General features: G+C 36.5%; 1 protein-coding gene across 2 annotated transcripts in view; it reads right to left on the bottom strand.

The window, feature by feature from the left end:
- Positions 1-4,454: 4,454 nt before the first annotated feature.
- The window catches only part of VIRMA (vir like m6A methyltransferase associated), a 58,695-nt gene continuing 42,890 nt past the window's right edge, over positions 4,455-20,259 (bottom strand). Inside the window, exons 18-24 of one of the 2 annotated variants that reach the window (XM_026013715.2) lie at positions 12,606-12,758; positions 11,958-12,118; positions 11,307-11,403; positions 8,862-9,028; positions 8,072-8,403; positions 6,487-6,630; positions 4,455-4,802 (exon numbers count right to left, since the gene is read on the bottom strand). In XM_026013715.2, the coding sequence (XP_025869500.1) occupies positions 4,648-4,802; positions 6,487-6,630; positions 8,072-8,403; positions 8,862-9,028; positions 11,307-11,403; positions 11,958-12,118; positions 12,606-12,758 (1,209 nt within the window). In that variant the 3' untranslated portion in view covers positions 4,455-4,647. The remainder of the gene's footprint in view (positions 4,803-6,486; positions 6,631-8,071; positions 8,404-8,861; positions 9,029-11,306; positions 11,404-11,957; positions 12,119-12,605; positions 12,759-20,259) is intronic. The other variant, XM_026013724.2, reaches the window with a different exon arrangement.

Genomic DNA, 20,259 nt, shown 5'->3' with positions numbered 1-20,259 from the left:
CAGCATTGATAAGAAGTTTTTTTTTTTAACTAATTTATTTGAAAGAGAGGGTGTGAGCTTAGATGGGGAGAGGGGCAGAGGGCGAGAATCCCCAGGCGGACTCCTCCTGCTGAGTGCAGAGCCCAGGCTGGGGCCTGATTCCACAACCCAGGTTATGAGGTCATGACCTGAGCTGAAACCAAGAGTCGGACACTTAACCAACTGAGCCATCCAGGCGCCCAAGAACATCTTAGATGTTAAAGAAGTAGACAAAGAACTTAGAATACAACATTCAGAAATACAATTTCCAAGGCAGTCTGTTGTCAAGTGTGGAAGCACAAAAAACCTAACTAGATCCTGCAGACAGAGTCTAGCACCACAAACATCAAGACAAGCTTTGTATGTCACGTGCTGGGAAGGGGGCGTCTTTGGTATGCATGGCTTCTAAGCAATCTCTCTTCTGTTCCCCACCAAACTAAAAAATACTCCTTGCCTATTTCTCACTTCTCAAATCATTCAACAGCATTATGGATTCTGTTTACCTTCCTCTAAATTCACACTCCAAAAAAAAAAACCCTGCCATCACAGAAGTTATAAACTCTTTCAAACTGCCAAATCTAGTCATTTTTTGATCTCCACCTTTTGAGATCCTTTTGGAGCATTTGGCACTACTTACTACCCCCCAAACCTCAGGTCTCCTTGGGTACTTCAATCTTCTCTGAAATGTGACTTTTTTTCTCATTCTGCTCCCAAACAGCTGACCCTTCCTTCTCCCACTAGAAAGTTTTTCAGAGCAGTAACTGCTTTGTACCAACTTACACCGTCTAATGGCCTAATATAATCCTAGAGTTATTACAGTATCTGAGAAATATCCCTCCATTTCCATTACCAATGTCTTAACTTAGGATATTACTCTTCATTTGGGTCACTGGATCCAAATTTGGCTGATTATCAGAATCTTCTGAAAAACTTATTATTTTTTTTAAAGAGTTTATTTTTAAAAAACAGATCAGGGACACCTCAGTGGCTCAGCTGGTTAAGCATCAGCCTTCAGCTCAGGTCATGATCCCAGAGTCCTGGAATCGAGCCCCTTGTCCAGTTTCCTGCTCAGTAGGGGGTCTGTTTCTCCCTCTCCTTCTGCCCCTACCCCCTTTTCATGCACATGCATCTCAAATAAATTAAAAAAAAAAAAATGTTAGTAGGTCCTGGGAACCTGCATTTCTGATGACTTCCCCAGATGATTCCTAAATCTGAAAACCACTGATGCACATCAGGGTTCTCTTACTGTAGGGTGCATCAAACCTCAGCGGAATCAAGTGCAGGGCTTGCTAAAGTGCACATGACGTTGCTTGGCCTGAGCTCCATGTCTCAGGTCTGGGGTAGTGCCTGAGAGTATACCCGTTTCTAACAAATTCCCAGGTGATGCTGAGCTGCTGGTCTGAGGACCACTCTGAAAATCACTGATTTAGACCTTTGTTTTTAATTGCTTTCTGCTCAGGTTCCTCCCTCTCTAATCCATCCTCGCTGCACCAGAGGAACTGTCTTTCTAAAGCATAAATCTGATTATGATTAATTTATAGAAAACACCTTTCACAGTCACTGGTTAACAGATGCACCTAAGGGTGGGCCAAATTTGAAAATGCCATTCATATTAACAACAAAAATATTTATTCTTATGGCTGAGCATAGAAAATAAGAAGACCTTTCATAATTTAGCCCCAATCTCCAAGTCCAAGTACACCTTCCCTCCCCTTCGCCTACCCCACATTCCTGTATCCTACACCAGCCAAAGCAGACTACTCACTGTTCCCTGGCATATTCATATCAACTACCATCTCCTGATATTTAAAATTTACCACCACATGCCCCTAACCACCCTGGGAATTATTAGAAATTGGACTATCTTCACTTAGAATCTATGTTACGAGACTATTATAAAAGTGTCCCCAGATGAAAAATCTCCCTAAAATCCACATCAAAATGCTTTAGTAGAGCTACAAATTGGTATAACTCTCTTCTAACTTCCACGTTATGTACTTTTTCCAGGCAGTAGAGGTTCTCATTTGAAATAAGATTGCTCTACACATCAAAAAAGAAAAAAAAAATCAAGTACATACTTTATTTAATCTCCAAAAGCTAGTGATGTAGATAAAAGCAGGCAGATTTAAGACCAGAGATTAAAGTTTATTAAAGTTGCACAGCTAATAGATGATAAAGCTGGTTCTCAAATCTAGGCTTTTTGGCGCTAAAGACCTCGAGCATTTAGCATCATGTCCTATCACAGATTTACTTGTTAGATTTTACTGTCTCAAATGAAAGTAAGATTTTATAGAAATCCAGTTCCAATTTCTAAAATAGAGGTTATCAAACTCTTCAGCCTAGAACCCTTTGGCTGCATTTTGCCCTGCACTTGTGTTTTGTTTGGCTCTGACGATGTTACTAATTGCCACATTTGAAAATTGTTTATATAATAATCTAGATTTTTGGCTCCTATTTAAAAGAATCAGAAGCACATCTGCTAGCATGGCTATTAAATTTTTTTTAAATTTTTATTTATTTATGATAGTCACACAGAGAGAGAGAGAGAGAGGCAGAGACATAGGCAGAGGGAGAAGCAGGCTCCATGCACCGGGAGCCTGACGTGGGATTCGATCCCGGGTCTCCAGGATCGTGCCCTGGGCCAAAGGCAAGGCGCTAAACCGCTGCGCCACCCAGGGATCCCTATTAAATTTTTTTTAAAAAACAGAAAAGAACAGTTTGTGAAGATATGGAGAAATTAGAATCCTTGTTGATGGAAACGGAAAACTGTGCAGATACTATGGAGAACAGTATGGCGGTTCCTAAGAAAAAAAATTTTTTTCCTAAGAAAGTTTATTTTTTTAAAATTTTTTTTTAATTTTTATTTATTTATGATAGTCACAGAGAGAGAGAGAGAGAGAGGCAGAGACACAGGCAGAGGGAGAAGCAGGCTCTATGCACCAGGAGCCCAATGTGGGATTCGATCCCAGGTCTCCAGGATCGCGCCCTGGGCCAAAGGCAGGTGCCAAACCGCTGCACCACCCAGGGATCCCTCCTAAGAAAGTTTAAAAGGGAATTACTTACCATATGACCCAGCAACCCTACTTATGTGCATAGACTCAAATGGATATTTGTACACTCATGTTCTTAGTAGCATTATTCATTAGTCAAAAAGTGGAAACTCAAGCATCCACTGATAGATAAATGAACAAAAAATGTGGCATATACATCTAATGATTATTATTCAGTCTCTAAAAAGAAGAAAATTTTCACATCCTACAAGATGGATGAAACTTAAAGGTACTATACTAAATGAAGTTAGCCAGTAACAAAAGATAAATACCACTTACATAATTATCGAGTCAAATTTCTTTTTTTTTTTTTAATTTTTTTTATTTTATTATTTATTTATGATAGTCATACAGAGAGAGAGAGAGAGAGGCAGAGACACAGGCAGAGGGAGAAGCAGACTCCATGCACCGGGAGCCCGACGTGGGATTCGATCCCGGGTCTCCAGGATCGCGCCCTGGGCCAAAGGCAGGCGCCAAACCGCTGCGCCACCCAGGGATCCCTCGAGTCAAATTTCATAGAGACAGAAGGTAGAATGGTGGGTGCCAGGGGCTGGAGGAAGAGTAGACTGAGGAGTTGTTTAATGGTATTATAATTTCAGATTTGCAAGCTGCAGAAGTCCTGGATATTGGCTATACAACAACGTGAATGTACTTAACATGATTGAACTGTACACTAAGAACAAGTTAAGATGGTAAATTGTGTTTTGACCACAAATAATTTAAAGAGGGCAGCCCGGGTGGCGCAGCAGTTTAGCATCGCCTTCAGCCCAGGGCCTGACCCTGGAGACCCAGGATCTAGTCCCACATCAGGCTCCCTGCATGGAGCCTGCTTCTCCCTCTGCCTGTGTCTCTGGCTCTGTCTCTCCTATCTCTCAAGAATTAAAAAAAAAAAAAAATCTTTAAATTTTTAAGAGAAACATCTGTTAGAAATAACACAAACTTCTAGCTCAAGGTATATTTTCAATATTATATAACACTAAATTTTTCTATGACAAAGTATCTTTGCAAAACCAAGTTTTTAGCAGTGGTGATAAAAAATACTGTGCACAAAGCATAGTGGAACAGAAAATAATACTGATGGTGTCCAAGTTGATTCCAAAGTTTAAGAAGTTGGCAGTGTTCAGTCACTCATGGTTCTAACAGAAATTTTTAATAAGTTGTTTAGACCTAACTGTTAATAAATGGAAGTTATTGGGTATTTCTTTTGGCTTAGGTGTGCTGTGAAAAAGTTAGTGCAACACTAAGGGGCACCATGAGCTGCGAAAGTATAGGGGGCATCTCTGGCATCAGCAAAAATACACTAAAACCAAAGTCACTTCATTGTTCATTTTCTACCTAAGAAATTCTGTAAATAGTTATATACGAAAGCAAAAAAACATACAAACATACATACAAAGTTTGGATTTTTATTGAAATCTTGTGTTAGGTATCAAACAAAATCTGCTTTCTTCAGATAAAAATATTCTCTCAGATGTCTCCAGATAACTGCTAAGTCTAAGTTGGTCCTTTAATGTCTCATTTTATTTTTATCGTCCTCATGAAATGTTCATATACACTCAGGATGTTCCCAAAAGAATTTTTATCGTGTGAAGGATCGTACATGACGACCTCTACCACTGCCTCCACTAACAAACTTTCCTCTTGAGCCTCCACTGCCACTATTTGCACTTGCCCAGGAAGGTCCAAGACCCCCACGACCTCTGGAAGCGCGGTCACGAGGGCTTGGTCGGTAGCCTATAAAAGAAAAAATACAGTTTTTAGTCATAATATCCTTTCCTTTCCCACTATAGAAACAGTAATCTATAAAGCTGATTTCAAACTAAGACAGGAATTACTCTTTGCTCCTTTAAAAATCTGTGAATGTGGTAAAGACTACTGAATTGTCCACTTTAAATAGATAAGTTATATGATATGCGAGAATTATATCTCAAATAAAGCTGTTATAAAAATGAAAGTGTATTTGAAACCAAAAGCTACTTGTGATCAGAAGAATTCCAGACTTGACATAATAGTGTTTTAAGAAAAACAGGTTGCGTGCCTAAACACACAAGACAATATTGTAAACAGAAACAGAATATACTGCATGAAGATATCTCTGTTACTAAAATACTTTGAGCAAAAAAAAAAACCTTAAGGATTGGCTTTCATCATTGAAATATAAAAGGAGAGGTGCCTGGGTGGCTCAGTAAAGCATCTGTCTTCGGCTCAGGTGATGATTATCCCATGGTCCTGGGACTGAGCCTTGCATCAGGCTCCCTGCTAAGTAGGGAGCTTCTCCCTCTCCCTCTGTCCCTCCCCTCCATTTGGGAGTACATACACACACTCTCTCTCAAGTAAATAAATAAAATCTTAAAAAAAAAAAAAAAGAGGAGGAAGAAAAGGAGGAAGAGGAGGAGGAGGAGGAGAAGAAGAAGAAGAAAGAAGAAGAAGGAAGAAGGAAGAAGAAAAAGAAGAAATAAAAAAGAGCAAAGGATGCCTGGATGGCTCAGTCAGTTAGGTGTCCAACTCTTGGTTTCAGCTCAGGTCATGATCTCATAGTTGTGGGATCAAGCCCTGCATTGGGCTCCTGTGCTCACCACAGTGTGCTTGAGATTCTCTCTTCCTTTCCTTCTGCCCCTCCCACTCACACACTCTCTCTCTCAAATAAATAAAGTCTTTTAAAAACACAAAAAACAGAGCAGGTCAGCCCAGGTGGCTCAGTAGTTTAGCACCGCCCTCAGCCCAGGGCCTGATGCTGGAGACCCGGGATCCAGTCCCACGTTGGGCTCCCTGCATGGAGCCTGCTTCTCCCTCTGCCTCTCTCTCTCTCTCTCTCTCTCTCTCTCTCTCTCTCGCTCATGAATAAATAAATAAAATCTTAAAGAGCCTGTTTTTAAAAAAATAAAAAAAATAAAAACAAAAACAAAACAAAACAAAAAAAAACAGAGCATGTCACTGTGAAACTGCCAAGATTATACACATAGTTCAGAATCCAGAATTTTGATTATTTCTACAGGAAATATACATTGGGCATTCATTTGCAGATATAAAATTAAATTGCCTATAGAATTATAAGCCTACATTCCAAAATGTTCTCTCCCAGAATGAGAGTATATGACATCCCTCTCTCAGCAGTATTAACTCTGAAGGATATATACTAAATAAATAAATAGATAGATAGATAAATAGATAAATAAAGTAAAATAATAAAGTAAAATAATAAATAAAATAAAATAAAATAAAATAAATAAAATAAAATAATAAAATAAAATAAATAAAAAAATAATAAAATAAAATAAAATAAAATAAATAAAATAAAATAAAATAAATAAAATAAATAAAATAAAATAAAATAAAATAAAATAATAAAATAAAATAAAATAAAATAAAATAAAATAAAATAAAATAAAATAAAATAATAAAATGGAAGGATATATACCTGTAGAACTAAGTGGTCGTAATGGTGGAAGAGGGCCCCTGTTAAAGTTGCTCTGGCCTCCACGACTTTCATTGTAAGTTCCTCGAGGAGTATTCTGTGCACTCCAACTGGAACCTCTCGTTCCCTCCCGACGACTGTAGTTCCCTGAACACAGATAACACAATTAAGGTCTAATACTTAAGTTGGATTAAAAAAGATTTGATACTGGGGTGCCAGTCGGTTAAGCATCTACCTATGGCTCAGGTCATGACCCTGGGGTCCAGCCCCACGTCAGGCTCCCTCTCCCTCTTCCTCAGCCCTTCCCCTCACTCATGCTCACTTACTCGCTCTCTCTCTTTAAATAAATAAATAAATAAATAAATAAATAAATAAATAAATAAATAAATAAATAAATAATTTTTTTTTTTTTTTTAAGGTTCAACGTGTTTTTCTCAATCTTCAAAGTAACAAGAGAAACTATGAAATTCTGCAAATGACATATTTGCCATATACTACATTGTGGCAGTATTGTATGTGGTTAGAAGCAGAAGCTCTGGAGCCAGACTGCCAGGGTTCAAATACTGGTTCTGCCACTTATATATCCTGGTGAGCTGACTGGTAGTTTTCTCTGCTGTAAAGTGGGTGTACTAACAGAACTTACTTCAAAGGGCTGATTTGAGAGTATTATATATAATAGTCCTAACCAGCTATGTGTTTGTTATTAATGTAAACTGCTATTCTCTCACTGCCAAGTCAGCAGTACGAAAACATGTCATCAATCCACTAGTGAAGAATAATTTCTACAAATGCACTGTTTCTAAGAAGTTTAAACAAAGAATGTTGAATAAATCACAGAAACAAAAAAATCATGAAGTAAAAGCAGCCACCGTTAATGATCAATAAAACAAGTTTCATGTATTTTTGTTAAATTCTACAACAGTAGCTTTAAAAAGAAATAAGATTTGTGTTTAAAGCTCTACTGTGCAGTGGTCTCCCTAACTCCCATATGGAGGGTGGCATTTTTGAAATAGGTATGACACAGGTGTACAATGTTTGAGATGGAACTTATTAACAGATAAAATCTTGAAACAATCTGAAACATTAAACTGAAGCGTCTGGCTGGCTCAGTTGGTAAAGCATGCAACTCTTCATCTTGGGGTAATGAGGTCTAGTTCCACACTGGGTGTAGAAAAACTTAAAAATAAAATCTTAAGAAAAAAAAAACATTAAATGAAACACCAAGAAGTAGATAAGAGACTCAACGGTGAACTACACAAAAGAATCCTAAGGAAACTATTGGTAAGCAGAACTGTGAGAATGTACAGATATTACTCAGAAAGGATAAACACGATTCCCAATGTGAAAAGGAAAATAATTAGCCAATTGACTTCTTTTAAACTTATCACTAAACATGCAATTAAACATTAACTTAAAAAATATTTTTCTATTCAATAAAGTATTCTGCAAATAGTTACCACTATCTAAGAGGTAGCTTAATTGTAGTAACTGAAAAATACTTTATCTGAATCACATCTAAATCACTTCTATTCAATATTCTAGCATTCCAGTACTCTAACCCACTAGAAAATATACGTAAGTAAGTCACCTTTTGAAGCAGGTGGTGTGAAAAACCTATTCTGACTGTGAAAAGCACCCCGTCCTCCTCGATTGCCTGAAAATCCACCACGAGAAGAAATCTTCTGTGATACTTTGAGTGGCCGTTTCGGTGGGGGTATTCCATCTTGAGGGACCACTTCTTTACTCTCAGCTGCAACAAAGTCATCCACATGCATAGATGGTGGTCTGCTTGTGTTCTGTTTTCTCTGACGAAAAATATCATGGGGTCGTATACCCTGTCCAAATCCTCCCCTGCCCCTTCCTCTTGGTGGTGGCACAACATGAGCTCGTTTGGCAGGTTCAATGTATTCAGATTTCCCACTATCAAAACAAAAACACTCCATGAAAAGGTATTCTTTTTCTTCATATTTCCAGTGAATATATGTCAGTCTTAGCAATATTGAAACTCGTATTTCAATTATTTCTTCATTCAGCTGCATTAATGTTACCAATATCTCTATTATTCTCCAGGGATATACTACAAAACTAGCTAAGAATGGTACTCATATCTTATTGATATGACTAACAATTATTTTAAATAATCCAGTTCACCTCTTGTTCAAACCTTCTAAACTCTCATAAAGTAGAAAAATGTAACAAATGTACTGGGTATATCCTGGCCAAAGTATTATCTTTAAAAAAAATTTCAAACAATATTCATGATTAAAGTATTATGTCATCTTCCTTTTTTTCTGTATAGTTAGTGTCTATCTTAAAGTACATTACAGTAAGTAAACTTCTATGACCACAATCAAGATCTTTGGTAGATTAGATTTTACCTTGAAGTTATAAAGGTCTCATGCTTGTGCTTCCCAAGTTTGAATCCTTTAGTAGTCTTAGTTCTCCCTGGAGACGATGGTTCTGACAAAAATGAGCGTTCTAGTTCTGAATGCAAGTCAAAGTCACTACAGCATTTTTCAGAGAGCTCAATTAAGTCAACTTTCACCTGCAGTCATAAAAATGAAACAAAATGAAAAATACACCTTAAATGAAATTATTAATATAACAATTACAGAAATTCTTATTTCCTATAGATTATTTTTAACTCTCAAAATAAACAAATTATAGGTCGGCCTCCTCTCATTTTTTCTTTTTATTTTTTAAAAAGATTTTAAGAAAAAAAAAAAAGATTTTAAGTAATCTTCACATCCAACATAGGATAGGGTTCAAACTCATAACTGCAAGATCAAGAGTTGTATGCTCTATCGACTGAGCCAGTCAGGCACCCCTTTCACTCATCTTTTCAAAAAGCAACATCATTGGTATTTAAAGAAAAAAATATTAGGAATTCAGCTGCATTTTGGGATAGGATGGGGTGGCATTCCTCCTCAAAGAAGGGCTATTAATTAGGGGGGGGCCACTGCTGTCTAACAAGGAACTCAGAATTTATCTATATAAATTAACAAAGTAGCATTTCCAGAATTCTTCCAAAACAACTGGAAGTAATATACTTTGTAAGCCTTGTAAGTAATATACTTTGCAAGCCTTGTGTAGTCATGGTATTTATTATAAAAGGATTCTGTGCCACAGTTCTCAAAGTTCTATGCATTAGTTTCAGAGAAATAAAAACTATGTTTATGTTAAGTTTTATTTAAATTTAGCAAACCTAAAAAAAGATTCCAAATTTTCTAAACCATGTCAGTTTACAATCTTCATTGCAAGATAGTTATATTTCAACACTAAAATTATTTTTTTTTAATTTTTATTTATTTATGTATTATAGTCACAGAGAGAGAGAGAGAGGCAGAGACACAGGCAGAGGGAGAAGCAGGCTCCATGCACCGGGAGCCTGATGTGGGATTCGATCCAGGGTCTCCAGGATCGCGTCCTGGGCCAGAGGCAGGCGCTAAACCGCTGCACCACCCAGGGATCCCTAAAATTATTTTTTAAAAAAAAACTTCTAACAGAAATTTTAGATCTGTGATACTAAATATGGTAGCCACTAACCACATGTCCCTATTTAAATTAATTAAATCAAAAATAAAATTCTTTAGTTACACTAGCAACATTTCATTACTCAACAGTCACATAAGGTTGATGGTTACTGTACTGGACAGGGCAGATTATGAACATTTCTGTTACTGCATAAGGTTCTATTGGACAGAGCAGTCCTAAAAAATCATTGAACAGTTTACACGGAAGGAGAAATTAATTTTTGTTTTTTTGTTTTTTTAAATTTATGATAGTCACACACACACACACACAGAGAGAGAGAGAGAGAGAGAGAGAGAGAGAGAGAGAAAGGCAGAGGCATAGGCAGAGGGAGAAGCAGGCTCCATGCACTGGGAGCCCGACGTGGGATTTGATCCCGGGTCTCCAGGATTGCGCCCTGGGCCAAAGGCAGGCGCTAAACCACTGCGCCACCCAGGGATCCCTATTTTTTTGATCAAGGAAAAAAGAATATATGGTACAATAATATGTAACTGAAATCAGCCTCCCTAATATAGCTCTGAGAAGCATAAATCAGAGTGCTCTAAATTTTAAATGTTTAACTATACTCCCATTATGTTTAAGAATGTGAATTCTCAAAAAAAAAAAAAAAAAAGAATGTGAATTCTCATTTATATCTATATTATTTTAACAAATACGTTCTTCACATTTCCCTCAAATTAAGAGCAGATTGCCAAAATACCATTCCCTTCCTTAAACCCCAAAGCAGGAATGAACTGCAATTTTGTGGGATACTTTTCTCTATTCTATACCCAACAAATATAAGTGCCTCAGGGTATTTAGGCAAAAACATAATTTTTCCCTAAAAAAATCTCATTCTCAAATATACAGATCACTAACTAGAAAGAAGCAAAACAAGTTAACATAAAAAAACTGAGTTTCCTGGATACCATTAAGTGGGCAACTGATATAAAAATAATGTAGGTGGGATCCCTGGGTGGCGCAGCGGTTTGGCGCCTGCCTTTGGCCCAGGGCGCGATCCTGGAGACCCGGGATCGAATCCCACATCGGGCTCCCGGTGCATGGAGCCTGCTTCTCCCTCTGCCTGTGTCTCTGCCTCTCTCTCTCTCTCTCTCTCTCTGTGACTATCATAAATAAATAAAAATTAAAAAAAAAAATAATAATAATGTAGGTACTAGTCCCCAAATGGGCTTTTAACTGCCATACATCTAACTTATTTTGGTGCTAACAATACACACACACATACACACACACCAAAAAAAAAAAATCAACAATAACTTTTTTCTAATATTTAGTAATAAAATTACTTATACCAAATCCAGATCTGTATCAATCTCTTCAGCCTGAAATGGAGTGAACCACATGGATTTCAACTGATCATCCATGACATCAGCTAGCACATATGCAGTCCTAGAACAAGAAAGGTATTTGGTAAAATGTAGAATTCCCAAATCAAATATTTTACCTTATTTTCTAAGCAAAATCTACAGAAGATACAATTAAAAATAGTACACTGAAAACTATTAGTAAAATTAGTACTTAAAAGCCACATTTATTACATTGTACCAGTAAGTACAGAAACTGCCCATATTTAATTTTTCTAAATTTAGAGAATAATTCCATAAACTGAATAGTCATTATGCTCCAAAATTACAGTGCTCCAAAGATCAAGAGGCATATAACCTCTAGATCAGGGATCAGTAAACTATGACCCCCCATTCTGCAAGCCTATTTGTGTATAGCCTATAAGCTAGAAGTGGTTTATTTTTTAAAGTTTTTTTAAAAAGCTATAAGAAACAAACAAAAAGCTACAGAAAAACACGCAACAGAGAGTGAACGCAGCTTGCAAAGCCTAGAATTTTTCTTATCTGGCCCTTTACAGAAAAACAGTTTGCTGGCCCTCCGTAGACCCCAGTCATTAAATACACAATAACTACTTAACCACAAAACATTGCTTGTTTTACCTATTGTTAAACAGATTCTGGAGAGATTCTGGAGCTGAAAGTACTGGTTCTACATCCTGGTCACCGAGAGGTAAAGGATCACCAGATGACTCCAGCATCTGCTTAAGTCCAACTACATTGTCCAACAAAGAATCCAGATTGTCATCATCTTTTGAATGTTCCTAGATACAGACAGAAACAGAATTAAATGATGCAGGCAAAACTTGAACATTTATGTCCATGATCTGACTCCTTAATAGAAAGGGTTATATTTTTTGATTACTAAGAAATTTGGAGCACCATCAAAAATGTATCAACTTAATATTAAACATACTTAAATAAAATCAACATCAAAAACATATGTCATTTTATTTCTAAAGAATGGTAGCAGGGAGCACCCTGCATTCAAACAACAGATAATTCAAAAACTATTTATTGCCTTCTTCTTTAATATTCGTAATAGTATGGAGGACTTCACTCCAAATTATTAATTCAAAGACTATTCCAAACTTTGTAAGTACCCAACTGAGGGTTCGCTATTTAAAAAGGTCACTATGAAAAACTTGTACTAGGCAAAAGAGAAGAAACTTTATCTTGCGAATGAGCTGTTTTATCTTGTTTCTGGTTTTGTTTTTATTTTGTTTGGTTTTTTTTTTTTTTTTTTTTTACCAAAACAAGCTTCTCTAGTTCAAGGAACAAATTTTCTGGACTTTCTTCTTTGCTTTGTAGAAGCTGTTTTAACTCTGCAGCATTAATACTCATTGTCCGTGATGGATGAGCTCCCTCTACTTCCATGAGACCACTATCATCTCCACAACATCCCTGTAAATGTCACACACAAGTTAAATTTGAGAGCAGAGAAATTTGTAAAGATGCTTCCAAACTTATTTAGATATTTAAGCCATTTGCTGCAATCTCCCCCTCAATGTTTTGGTTATACATTAGTACAAATGGCTAGTTTTTAAGAAAGACTTAGCACAAAGCTGAAATAGGTTTCTTTGAGTAAGACTCATATAAGTATGTAAACACACGTATTCAATTTACTAGCAGCAAGATTTCTTAACAAAAATATCCAAAACAAATACAATAAGCACTTGTAGGACATGTAACATACTGTTTGATACTCAATAAAATGCCTACTATAATAAAGAACTGATAGAACCTGAATTTATCTTTCTGGAGAGAAGGCAAACAACTAAAGAAGACTACCATATTTAAGGCTCTGTTCTGTCATGAAAAAAGTGAATATTTCCTGCTTTAAAAAGTAAATCATATAATAAAATGATTTTGGGCATGATAATAATTTAATACTAGAAAATTCAACTAGCAAACCAAATCTTGGTTCATGAAAACAAATCTGTCCACATTGTCACATGTGATAGAACACTTGAGTAGTTCCAAATCTTTAGAACACAATCCTATTTTATTATTTTTATTTAGGTATAATTAACATACAGCATTGAGAACTAATCACCACAGTAAGTCTAGTTACCATCTGTCACCATACAAAGTTAATACAGTATTATTGACTACATTCCCCATGTATTACTCATTTTATTTTCTTAAAGTTCATTTATTTTTTTAGTAATCTCTACACGTGGAACTTCAACTCAGGATCCCAAGATTAAGCACTGCATGCTTTTCCAACTGAGCCAGTCAGGCGCCCCACCTTAAATGGCTCAAAGTGAATATGGTCTCATAGAGAAGCCTATAAACCCAATCTAGATGCAGGATTTAGTACTTTTTTAAAAAAAGATTTTATTTATTTATTCATGAGAGACACCAAGAGAGAGGCAGAGACACAGGCAGAGGAAGAAGCAGGCTCCCTGTGGGGAGCCCGATGTGGGACTCAATCCTGGGACCCCAGGATCACGCCCTAAGTCAAGGCAGATGCTTAACCACTGAGTCACCCAGGCATCCCCAGGATTTAGTATTTTTAAATAGGCATTAACAATAAAAATTTTCTTTGGGGTTCCTTTGTCCTATAACTGGACACATTTCAATGAAAATTAAATGAAAATTATTCTAGGGATCCCTGGGTGGCGCAGCGGTTTGGCGCCTGCCTTTGGCCCAGGGCGCGATCCTGGAGACCCGGGATCGAATCCCACGTCAGGCTCCCGGTGCATAGAGCCTGCTCCTCCCTCTGCCTGTGTCTCTGCCTCTCTCTCTCTCTCTGTGTGACTATCATAAATAAATTAAAAAAAAAAAAAAATTTATAAAAAAAAAAAAAAAAAGAAAAAAGAAAATTATTCTAAATAAATTTCCACTCACATGAACACTTGTGCCTGAAGCACACTTGATTTTTTGTTTGTTTAAAGATTTTATTTATTTATTCATGAGAGACACAGAGAGAGAGAGAGAGAGAGTCAGAGACACAGGCAGAGGAAGAAGCAGGCTCCCTGTGGAGAACCTGATGCAGGACTCGATCCCAGGACCCCAGGGTCACACCCACCCTGAGTCAAAAGCACTTGCTCAACCACTGAGCCACCCAGGTGTCCCCTGAAGCACATTGGTACCTTTCATAAAACACTAGACTGAGGAAGTCACTTATTGTTGTATTAAGGAAGAGGGTATATAGTTTTAGTGAGAATCAATAAAACATTATCTGTAAGAGTTTTACTTGCTTTGCTTGGAGGTAAGGGGGAGATTGACAATGATCTAGTTTATGTTTAAGTTTTTAAAAATTAAGGTAAATGATGTAAAAATAATCAGAGTACACTGACAGAAACAGACTATACAAGGTTCTCTTTAAAGGAACTGTCCCCTAAATATTAGTAAACTGGATACATTAATGGACTAAATACATTTTATTGAAGTATATTAACCAGATTACAAATTATCAGGGCATTTGCTTCTTTCCTTACTCTGTTATTCATATCACTTTCACCAAGAGTTAGAAAGTTTAGTGTAACCGAAACAGAAAATATTATAATTATCATTTTTAAAAGTCAGAGAAAACAGAGTAAGATAATCAGTTAAAAGAAAAGGGGAGAGAGGATCCCTGGGTGGCTCAGCAGTTTAGCGCCTGCCTTCGGCCCAGGGCATGATCCTAGAATCCCGGGATCGAGTCCCACATCGGGCTCCCTGCATGGAGCCTCTTCTCCCTCTGCCTGTGTCTCTGCCTCTCTCTCTCCCTCTCTCTGTGTCTCTCATGAATAAATAAATTTAGAACAATCTTTAAAAAAAAAAAAAAAAGAAAGAAGAGAAAAGGGGAGAATTTATGTCTATCCAAAAACCTGCATAGATGTTTTATAGTAGCTTTATTCATAATCACGCAAACTTGGAAACAACTAGGATGCCCTTCACTAGGTGAATGGATAAATGTGTATAGACACACAATGGAATATTATTTAGTGCTGAAAAGAAAAGAGTTATCAAACCATGAAAAAATATAGAAGACTTGCTACATATTGTCTGATTCCAATTACCTAACATTCTGGAAAAGGTAAAACAATGGAGGGGTAAAAAGATCAGTGGTTGCTGGAGGTTAAGAAGGAAATGATGAATAAGTGGAGCACATAAAATTTAAGGCAGTAAAATTATTCTGCATGACACTACAAGGGTAGATACACATCATTATGCATTTGTCAAAACCCACAGAATGTTAATACCAGTGAACCCTAATATAAACTATGGATTTTGATATGGAATATGAGAATAATGTGTCAACGTAAGTCCATCAATTGTAACAAATATATTACTGTAATGCAGTAGATTGGTAGGTTGATAATAATGGATATTTGGGGATAGTAGGAGATAGTAGGGGAAACTGTGCAACTGTAGGGAGCATGTGCATCGGGGAGATGGGAGGAACAAGAAGTACATGGAAACTTTCTGAACCTTCCACTCAATTTTGCTGTGAACCTAAAACTGGTCTAAAAAATCTAAAAACAGGGATCCCTGGGTAGCTCAGTGGTTGAGCATCTGCCTTTGGCTCAGGTCATGATCCCAGGGTCCTGGGATTCAATCCCACATCAGGCTCCCCACAGAGAGCCTGCTTCTCCCTTTGCCTATGTCCCTGCCTCTCTCTCTCTGTGCCTCATGAATAATTAAAATCTTTTAAAAAGTAAATAAACAAATAATCTAAAACAAAGAAAGATTTTTTAAACTATGAATTAAAATATTCAGAACAATGCAAATTTTTCATCTCCCCATAAATCTCTTTTTCATTATCATGAGCAGAAATAGTTTTGAACAAAATAAAATGCATTTTACATTTTAATCCACTTACTTTATTTATTTATTTTTTAATCCACTTACTTTATACTAAAAGTCATCTTATAAAAATCTAGGGTCAAATTTAGCACCATTTGAAGTACTCTGTATACACATTATTTTTAGAAATAGTAATAAAGGGATGCCTGGATGGCTCAGCGGTTGAGCTCTGCTTTCATCTCAGGACGCGATCCTGGAGTTCAGGGATTGAGTCCCACATCAGGCTCGCTGAGGGGAGCCTGCTTCTCTCTCTGCCTCTCTCTCTCTCTCTCTCTCTCTCTCTCTGTGTGTATCTCTAATGAATAAATAAATAAAATTTTAAAAATAAAAAAGAAATAGTAATAAAGAATTTTTAAGGGATGCCTGGGTGTCTTAAGCGTGTTAAGGGTGTCTTAAGTGTCTTAAGGGTGTCTTAAGTTGGTTAAGCGTCTGCCTTCGGCTCAGGTCATGATCTCAGAGTCCTAGGATCAAGCCCCATGTTGGGCTCCTTGCTCATGGTGAGTCTGCTTCTCCCCCTCTTCCCCACTCATGCTCTCTCTCGCTTTCTCTGAATAGATTTATATTAAGTAAAGCAATTTAATTAGTATCAAAAACACTTTACACAAAGAAAAACCCAGGTGGAGATGGTTTCACTGGTGATTTTCTACCAAATGTTTAAAAAATGAATACAATCCTTCATAAATGTTTCCAAAAAAATAAAACCAGAAAGAACACTTATCGATTCACTCTATGAGACCAAAGATACCACAAGAAAGAAAGCTACAGACCAATATCCCTATAGAGACCTAAAACTCCTCAATAAAATAAAACAAACTCAATCTAGCAACATATAAAAAGGATTGTACATCAAAAAAAAAGAGAAAAAGATCATATATCATGACCAAGTGGGATTTATCCCAGGAATACAAGGTCAGTTCTACACATAAAAGTCAATCAATACAATATACTACATCAATAGAGTATGGAGAAAAATAACATAATCATCTCAAAAGACAAAGAAAAGCATTTAACAAAACCTAACACCCCTTCATGATAAAAAAAAAACATAACAAACTAAGAAGAGAAGTATTTCTTCCATAGATAAAGGATATCTATGAGTAACCATAGCTAACACTGTATGTCATTTTACAAGATTGAAAGTTTTCTCCCTATGATCAGGAACAAGACAAAAATGTTCATTCTCACTACTTTTTATTCAACATGTACTGAAGGTTCTTGCAGGGGTGGAAGGAAGGAAGGGAGGGAGGGTAGAAGGGAGGAAATGTATCCAAATTGAAAGTAAAGTTAAACTATCTTATTTGTAGATGACATAATCTTACATACAGAAATCACAAAAAAAACTATTAGAACTAATAAACAAGTTCAGCAAAGTTGTAGGATACAGTACCAATATACAAAAATCAACTTTATTTTTCTAAATACTAGCAAAGAACAATTCAAAAATGGAAATTAAGAAACAATTCCATTTATAATGGCATTAACAAAATTCCCAATTCAGAGGCATAAACAAAAGGCGTAAGAGATTTGTATACTGAAAACTACAAAACACGAAGGAAAGGAATTAAAGACAACCTAAATAAATGGAAAGCCATGCCACGTCCATGGATATGAAGACTTAATAGTATTAAGACAGTAATACTTCCAAAATTGATCTATAGATTCAACACAATCCCTATCAAAATCTCAGCAATCTTTTTGTAGAAACTGATGTAGAGACAGAAAAGTAGATTAGTGGTTGCCATGGGCTAGAAAAAAGAGGCAGTGGGGAGATTCCCTTATGGGCACAGAGCTTCTTTTTGGGATTCTGAAAGCATTCTAAAATTAGATAGTAGGGCAGCCCTGGTGGCGTAGCGGTTTGGCGCCACCTGCAGCCTGGGGTGTGATCCTGGAGACCCACCATCAAGTCCCACATCAGGCTCCCTGCATGGAGCCTGCTTCTCCCTCTCCCTGTGTCTCTGCCTCTCTGTTTGTCTATGAATAAATAAATAAAATCTTAAAAAAAATAAAATAAAGACAGTGTGAAAGGTATTTGGGAACACACACACACACCACTATTATAAATAAATAAATAAATAAATAAATAAATAAATAAATAAATAAATAAAATTAGATAGTGGTGATAGCTGCACAATTCTATGAATATACTAAAAACCACTGAATTGTCCGTTTAAAGGGGTGAATTTTATGAGATGTAGGATCAAATTTAAATAAAATGTTATAAAAAAGAGCAGCAGCAAGAAGAAAATCTAAGATATTAGTGGTAAAATAAAAAAGAATGAAATGTAAGAAAGGTTTTATAAATAAAATTGACAGGAATGACAGCTGGTAAAGAGGATGAAGAAAAGGGGGAAATTTGACTATTATTTGATGACTTCTATCTTGAAGGTCAAGGAAGATGATATAAAAGTAGGGCAAATAAAAGATAACTCAGATATATGAGGGAAGATAATGAATTTGGGTTTGGATATTCAGAGATTCTCTCAAGTAGCCAAGGGCAAGGAGATGAGAGAGAAAGAGAGGAGAGGAAAAGACAGGAGAGGTTTAAAAAGGAGCCAGGTCTGACATTAGAAGGTACAAGACCTAGAAATGAAGTGATGCAGGGGGGCACTCTCTCCTTATTAAGGAAGGAAACAACAGGTTAAAGAACAGGGATAGAATCAAAGGGAGAGTGAAAGGATTTAAAACCACACAAGATGGCCTTGATCTTCTCAGTGAAAGAGGTAAGAAAAGGAAATGCAATGGTAAGGGATATAAAAGCATTAATTAGCAATCCTGAGGGCCTAGCAGCTCCTGGATAAACAAGAATGAACAGTGGTTAGTGATTTTTGGATTAGGAACTGTTTAGCTGATGATGTGTGTAAGAAAATCTGTCAAATGGATTTATTAACAACATACCACTTAGGATTTGTAGAACTAGTAAGTAGTCTTCCATTAAGTAAAAACTCTAAAATTTCTTTACGGTAGTTACAATCCTACCATTAAATATGCTCTTTATCTTTCAGAATCAAAGCATCTGGTGAACCTAATGACTTTAATATATATCTGACACAAAACAAACACAAATTTGCTGATAAAATCGGCACAAAAAAATAACTACAAATACAACGGGTAGCCAACATGTGCTTAACGGTGAGGCTCAAAATCTCATGACCTCGAGATCAAGAGTTGCATGTTCTACCAACTGAGCTGGCCGAGCACCCCTTACTGAAATAAATATTCTTAATATAAGTTATATGCATAAAAGAAATATACTAAACAGTAAATTTAATTTTTTTTTTTTATGAAATCATCCCATACTATATTTGCTTTGGCAAAAGTGTACTAAACAACTCTTCCCAAACAGGAATCTTATTTTTTTTTTTTAAGTTTGTAATTTTTATTATTATTATTTATTTATGATAGTTACAGAGAGAGAGAGAAAGAGGCAGAGACACAGGCAGAGGGAGAAGCAGGCTCCATGCACCGGGAGCCCGATGTGGGATTCGATCCCGGGTCTCCAGGATCGCGCCCTGGGCCAAAGGCAGGCGCCGAACCGCTGCACCACCCAGGGATCCCTCAAACAGGAATCTTAAATGTAAACTGGATTTCTTAAACCAGTGTTGACAGAATAGAGACCTACAGGATGTTAATAGCTATACGCACTTGTGCACACACAAGTATACACACATTATACACACACACACAAGTATTTTGCAGGCAATATATTTGGAAAAAGCTAGATTCAACTGCAGTAAAGCAACTTTCTATTTACTTAGGAACTTTTGGAGCTTATACTAATGTGCACAGTTCAGTTCTATCAGGAGAGACTTTTCCAAACTTATCTGACCACAAACACTTTTTGAAGGCAAGTCTAGTAAATATTAAAGGTTTTGGGAATTATGTCCACAACATATATCATGATTTTGGAAAATACTAATGAGACAAATTCTTAAATAGAATTTAATAATATAATTTTAGAACTGGGGAAAAAATCTTTAATTTGTATCTATGATAGACCCAAAATACCTTAAAATAAACTTTACAACCACCCCAAAATCAACATCCAAAACACAGTCAGTAAATGCTCAATTAAATGAAAGTAGGCAAATACTTGATTAAGAGACTGATA

The sequence above is a fragment of the Vulpes vulpes genome, chromosome 13, assembly GCF_048418805.1.
Source record: "Vulpes vulpes isolate BD-2025 chromosome 13, VulVul3, whole genome shotgun sequence".
Classification (NCBI taxonomy): domain Eukaryota; kingdom Metazoa; phylum Chordata; class Mammalia; order Carnivora; family Canidae; genus Vulpes; species Vulpes vulpes.
The sequence above is the reverse complement of the archived record's forward strand: the minus strand, read 5'-3'. Positions and strand labels throughout refer to the sequence as shown.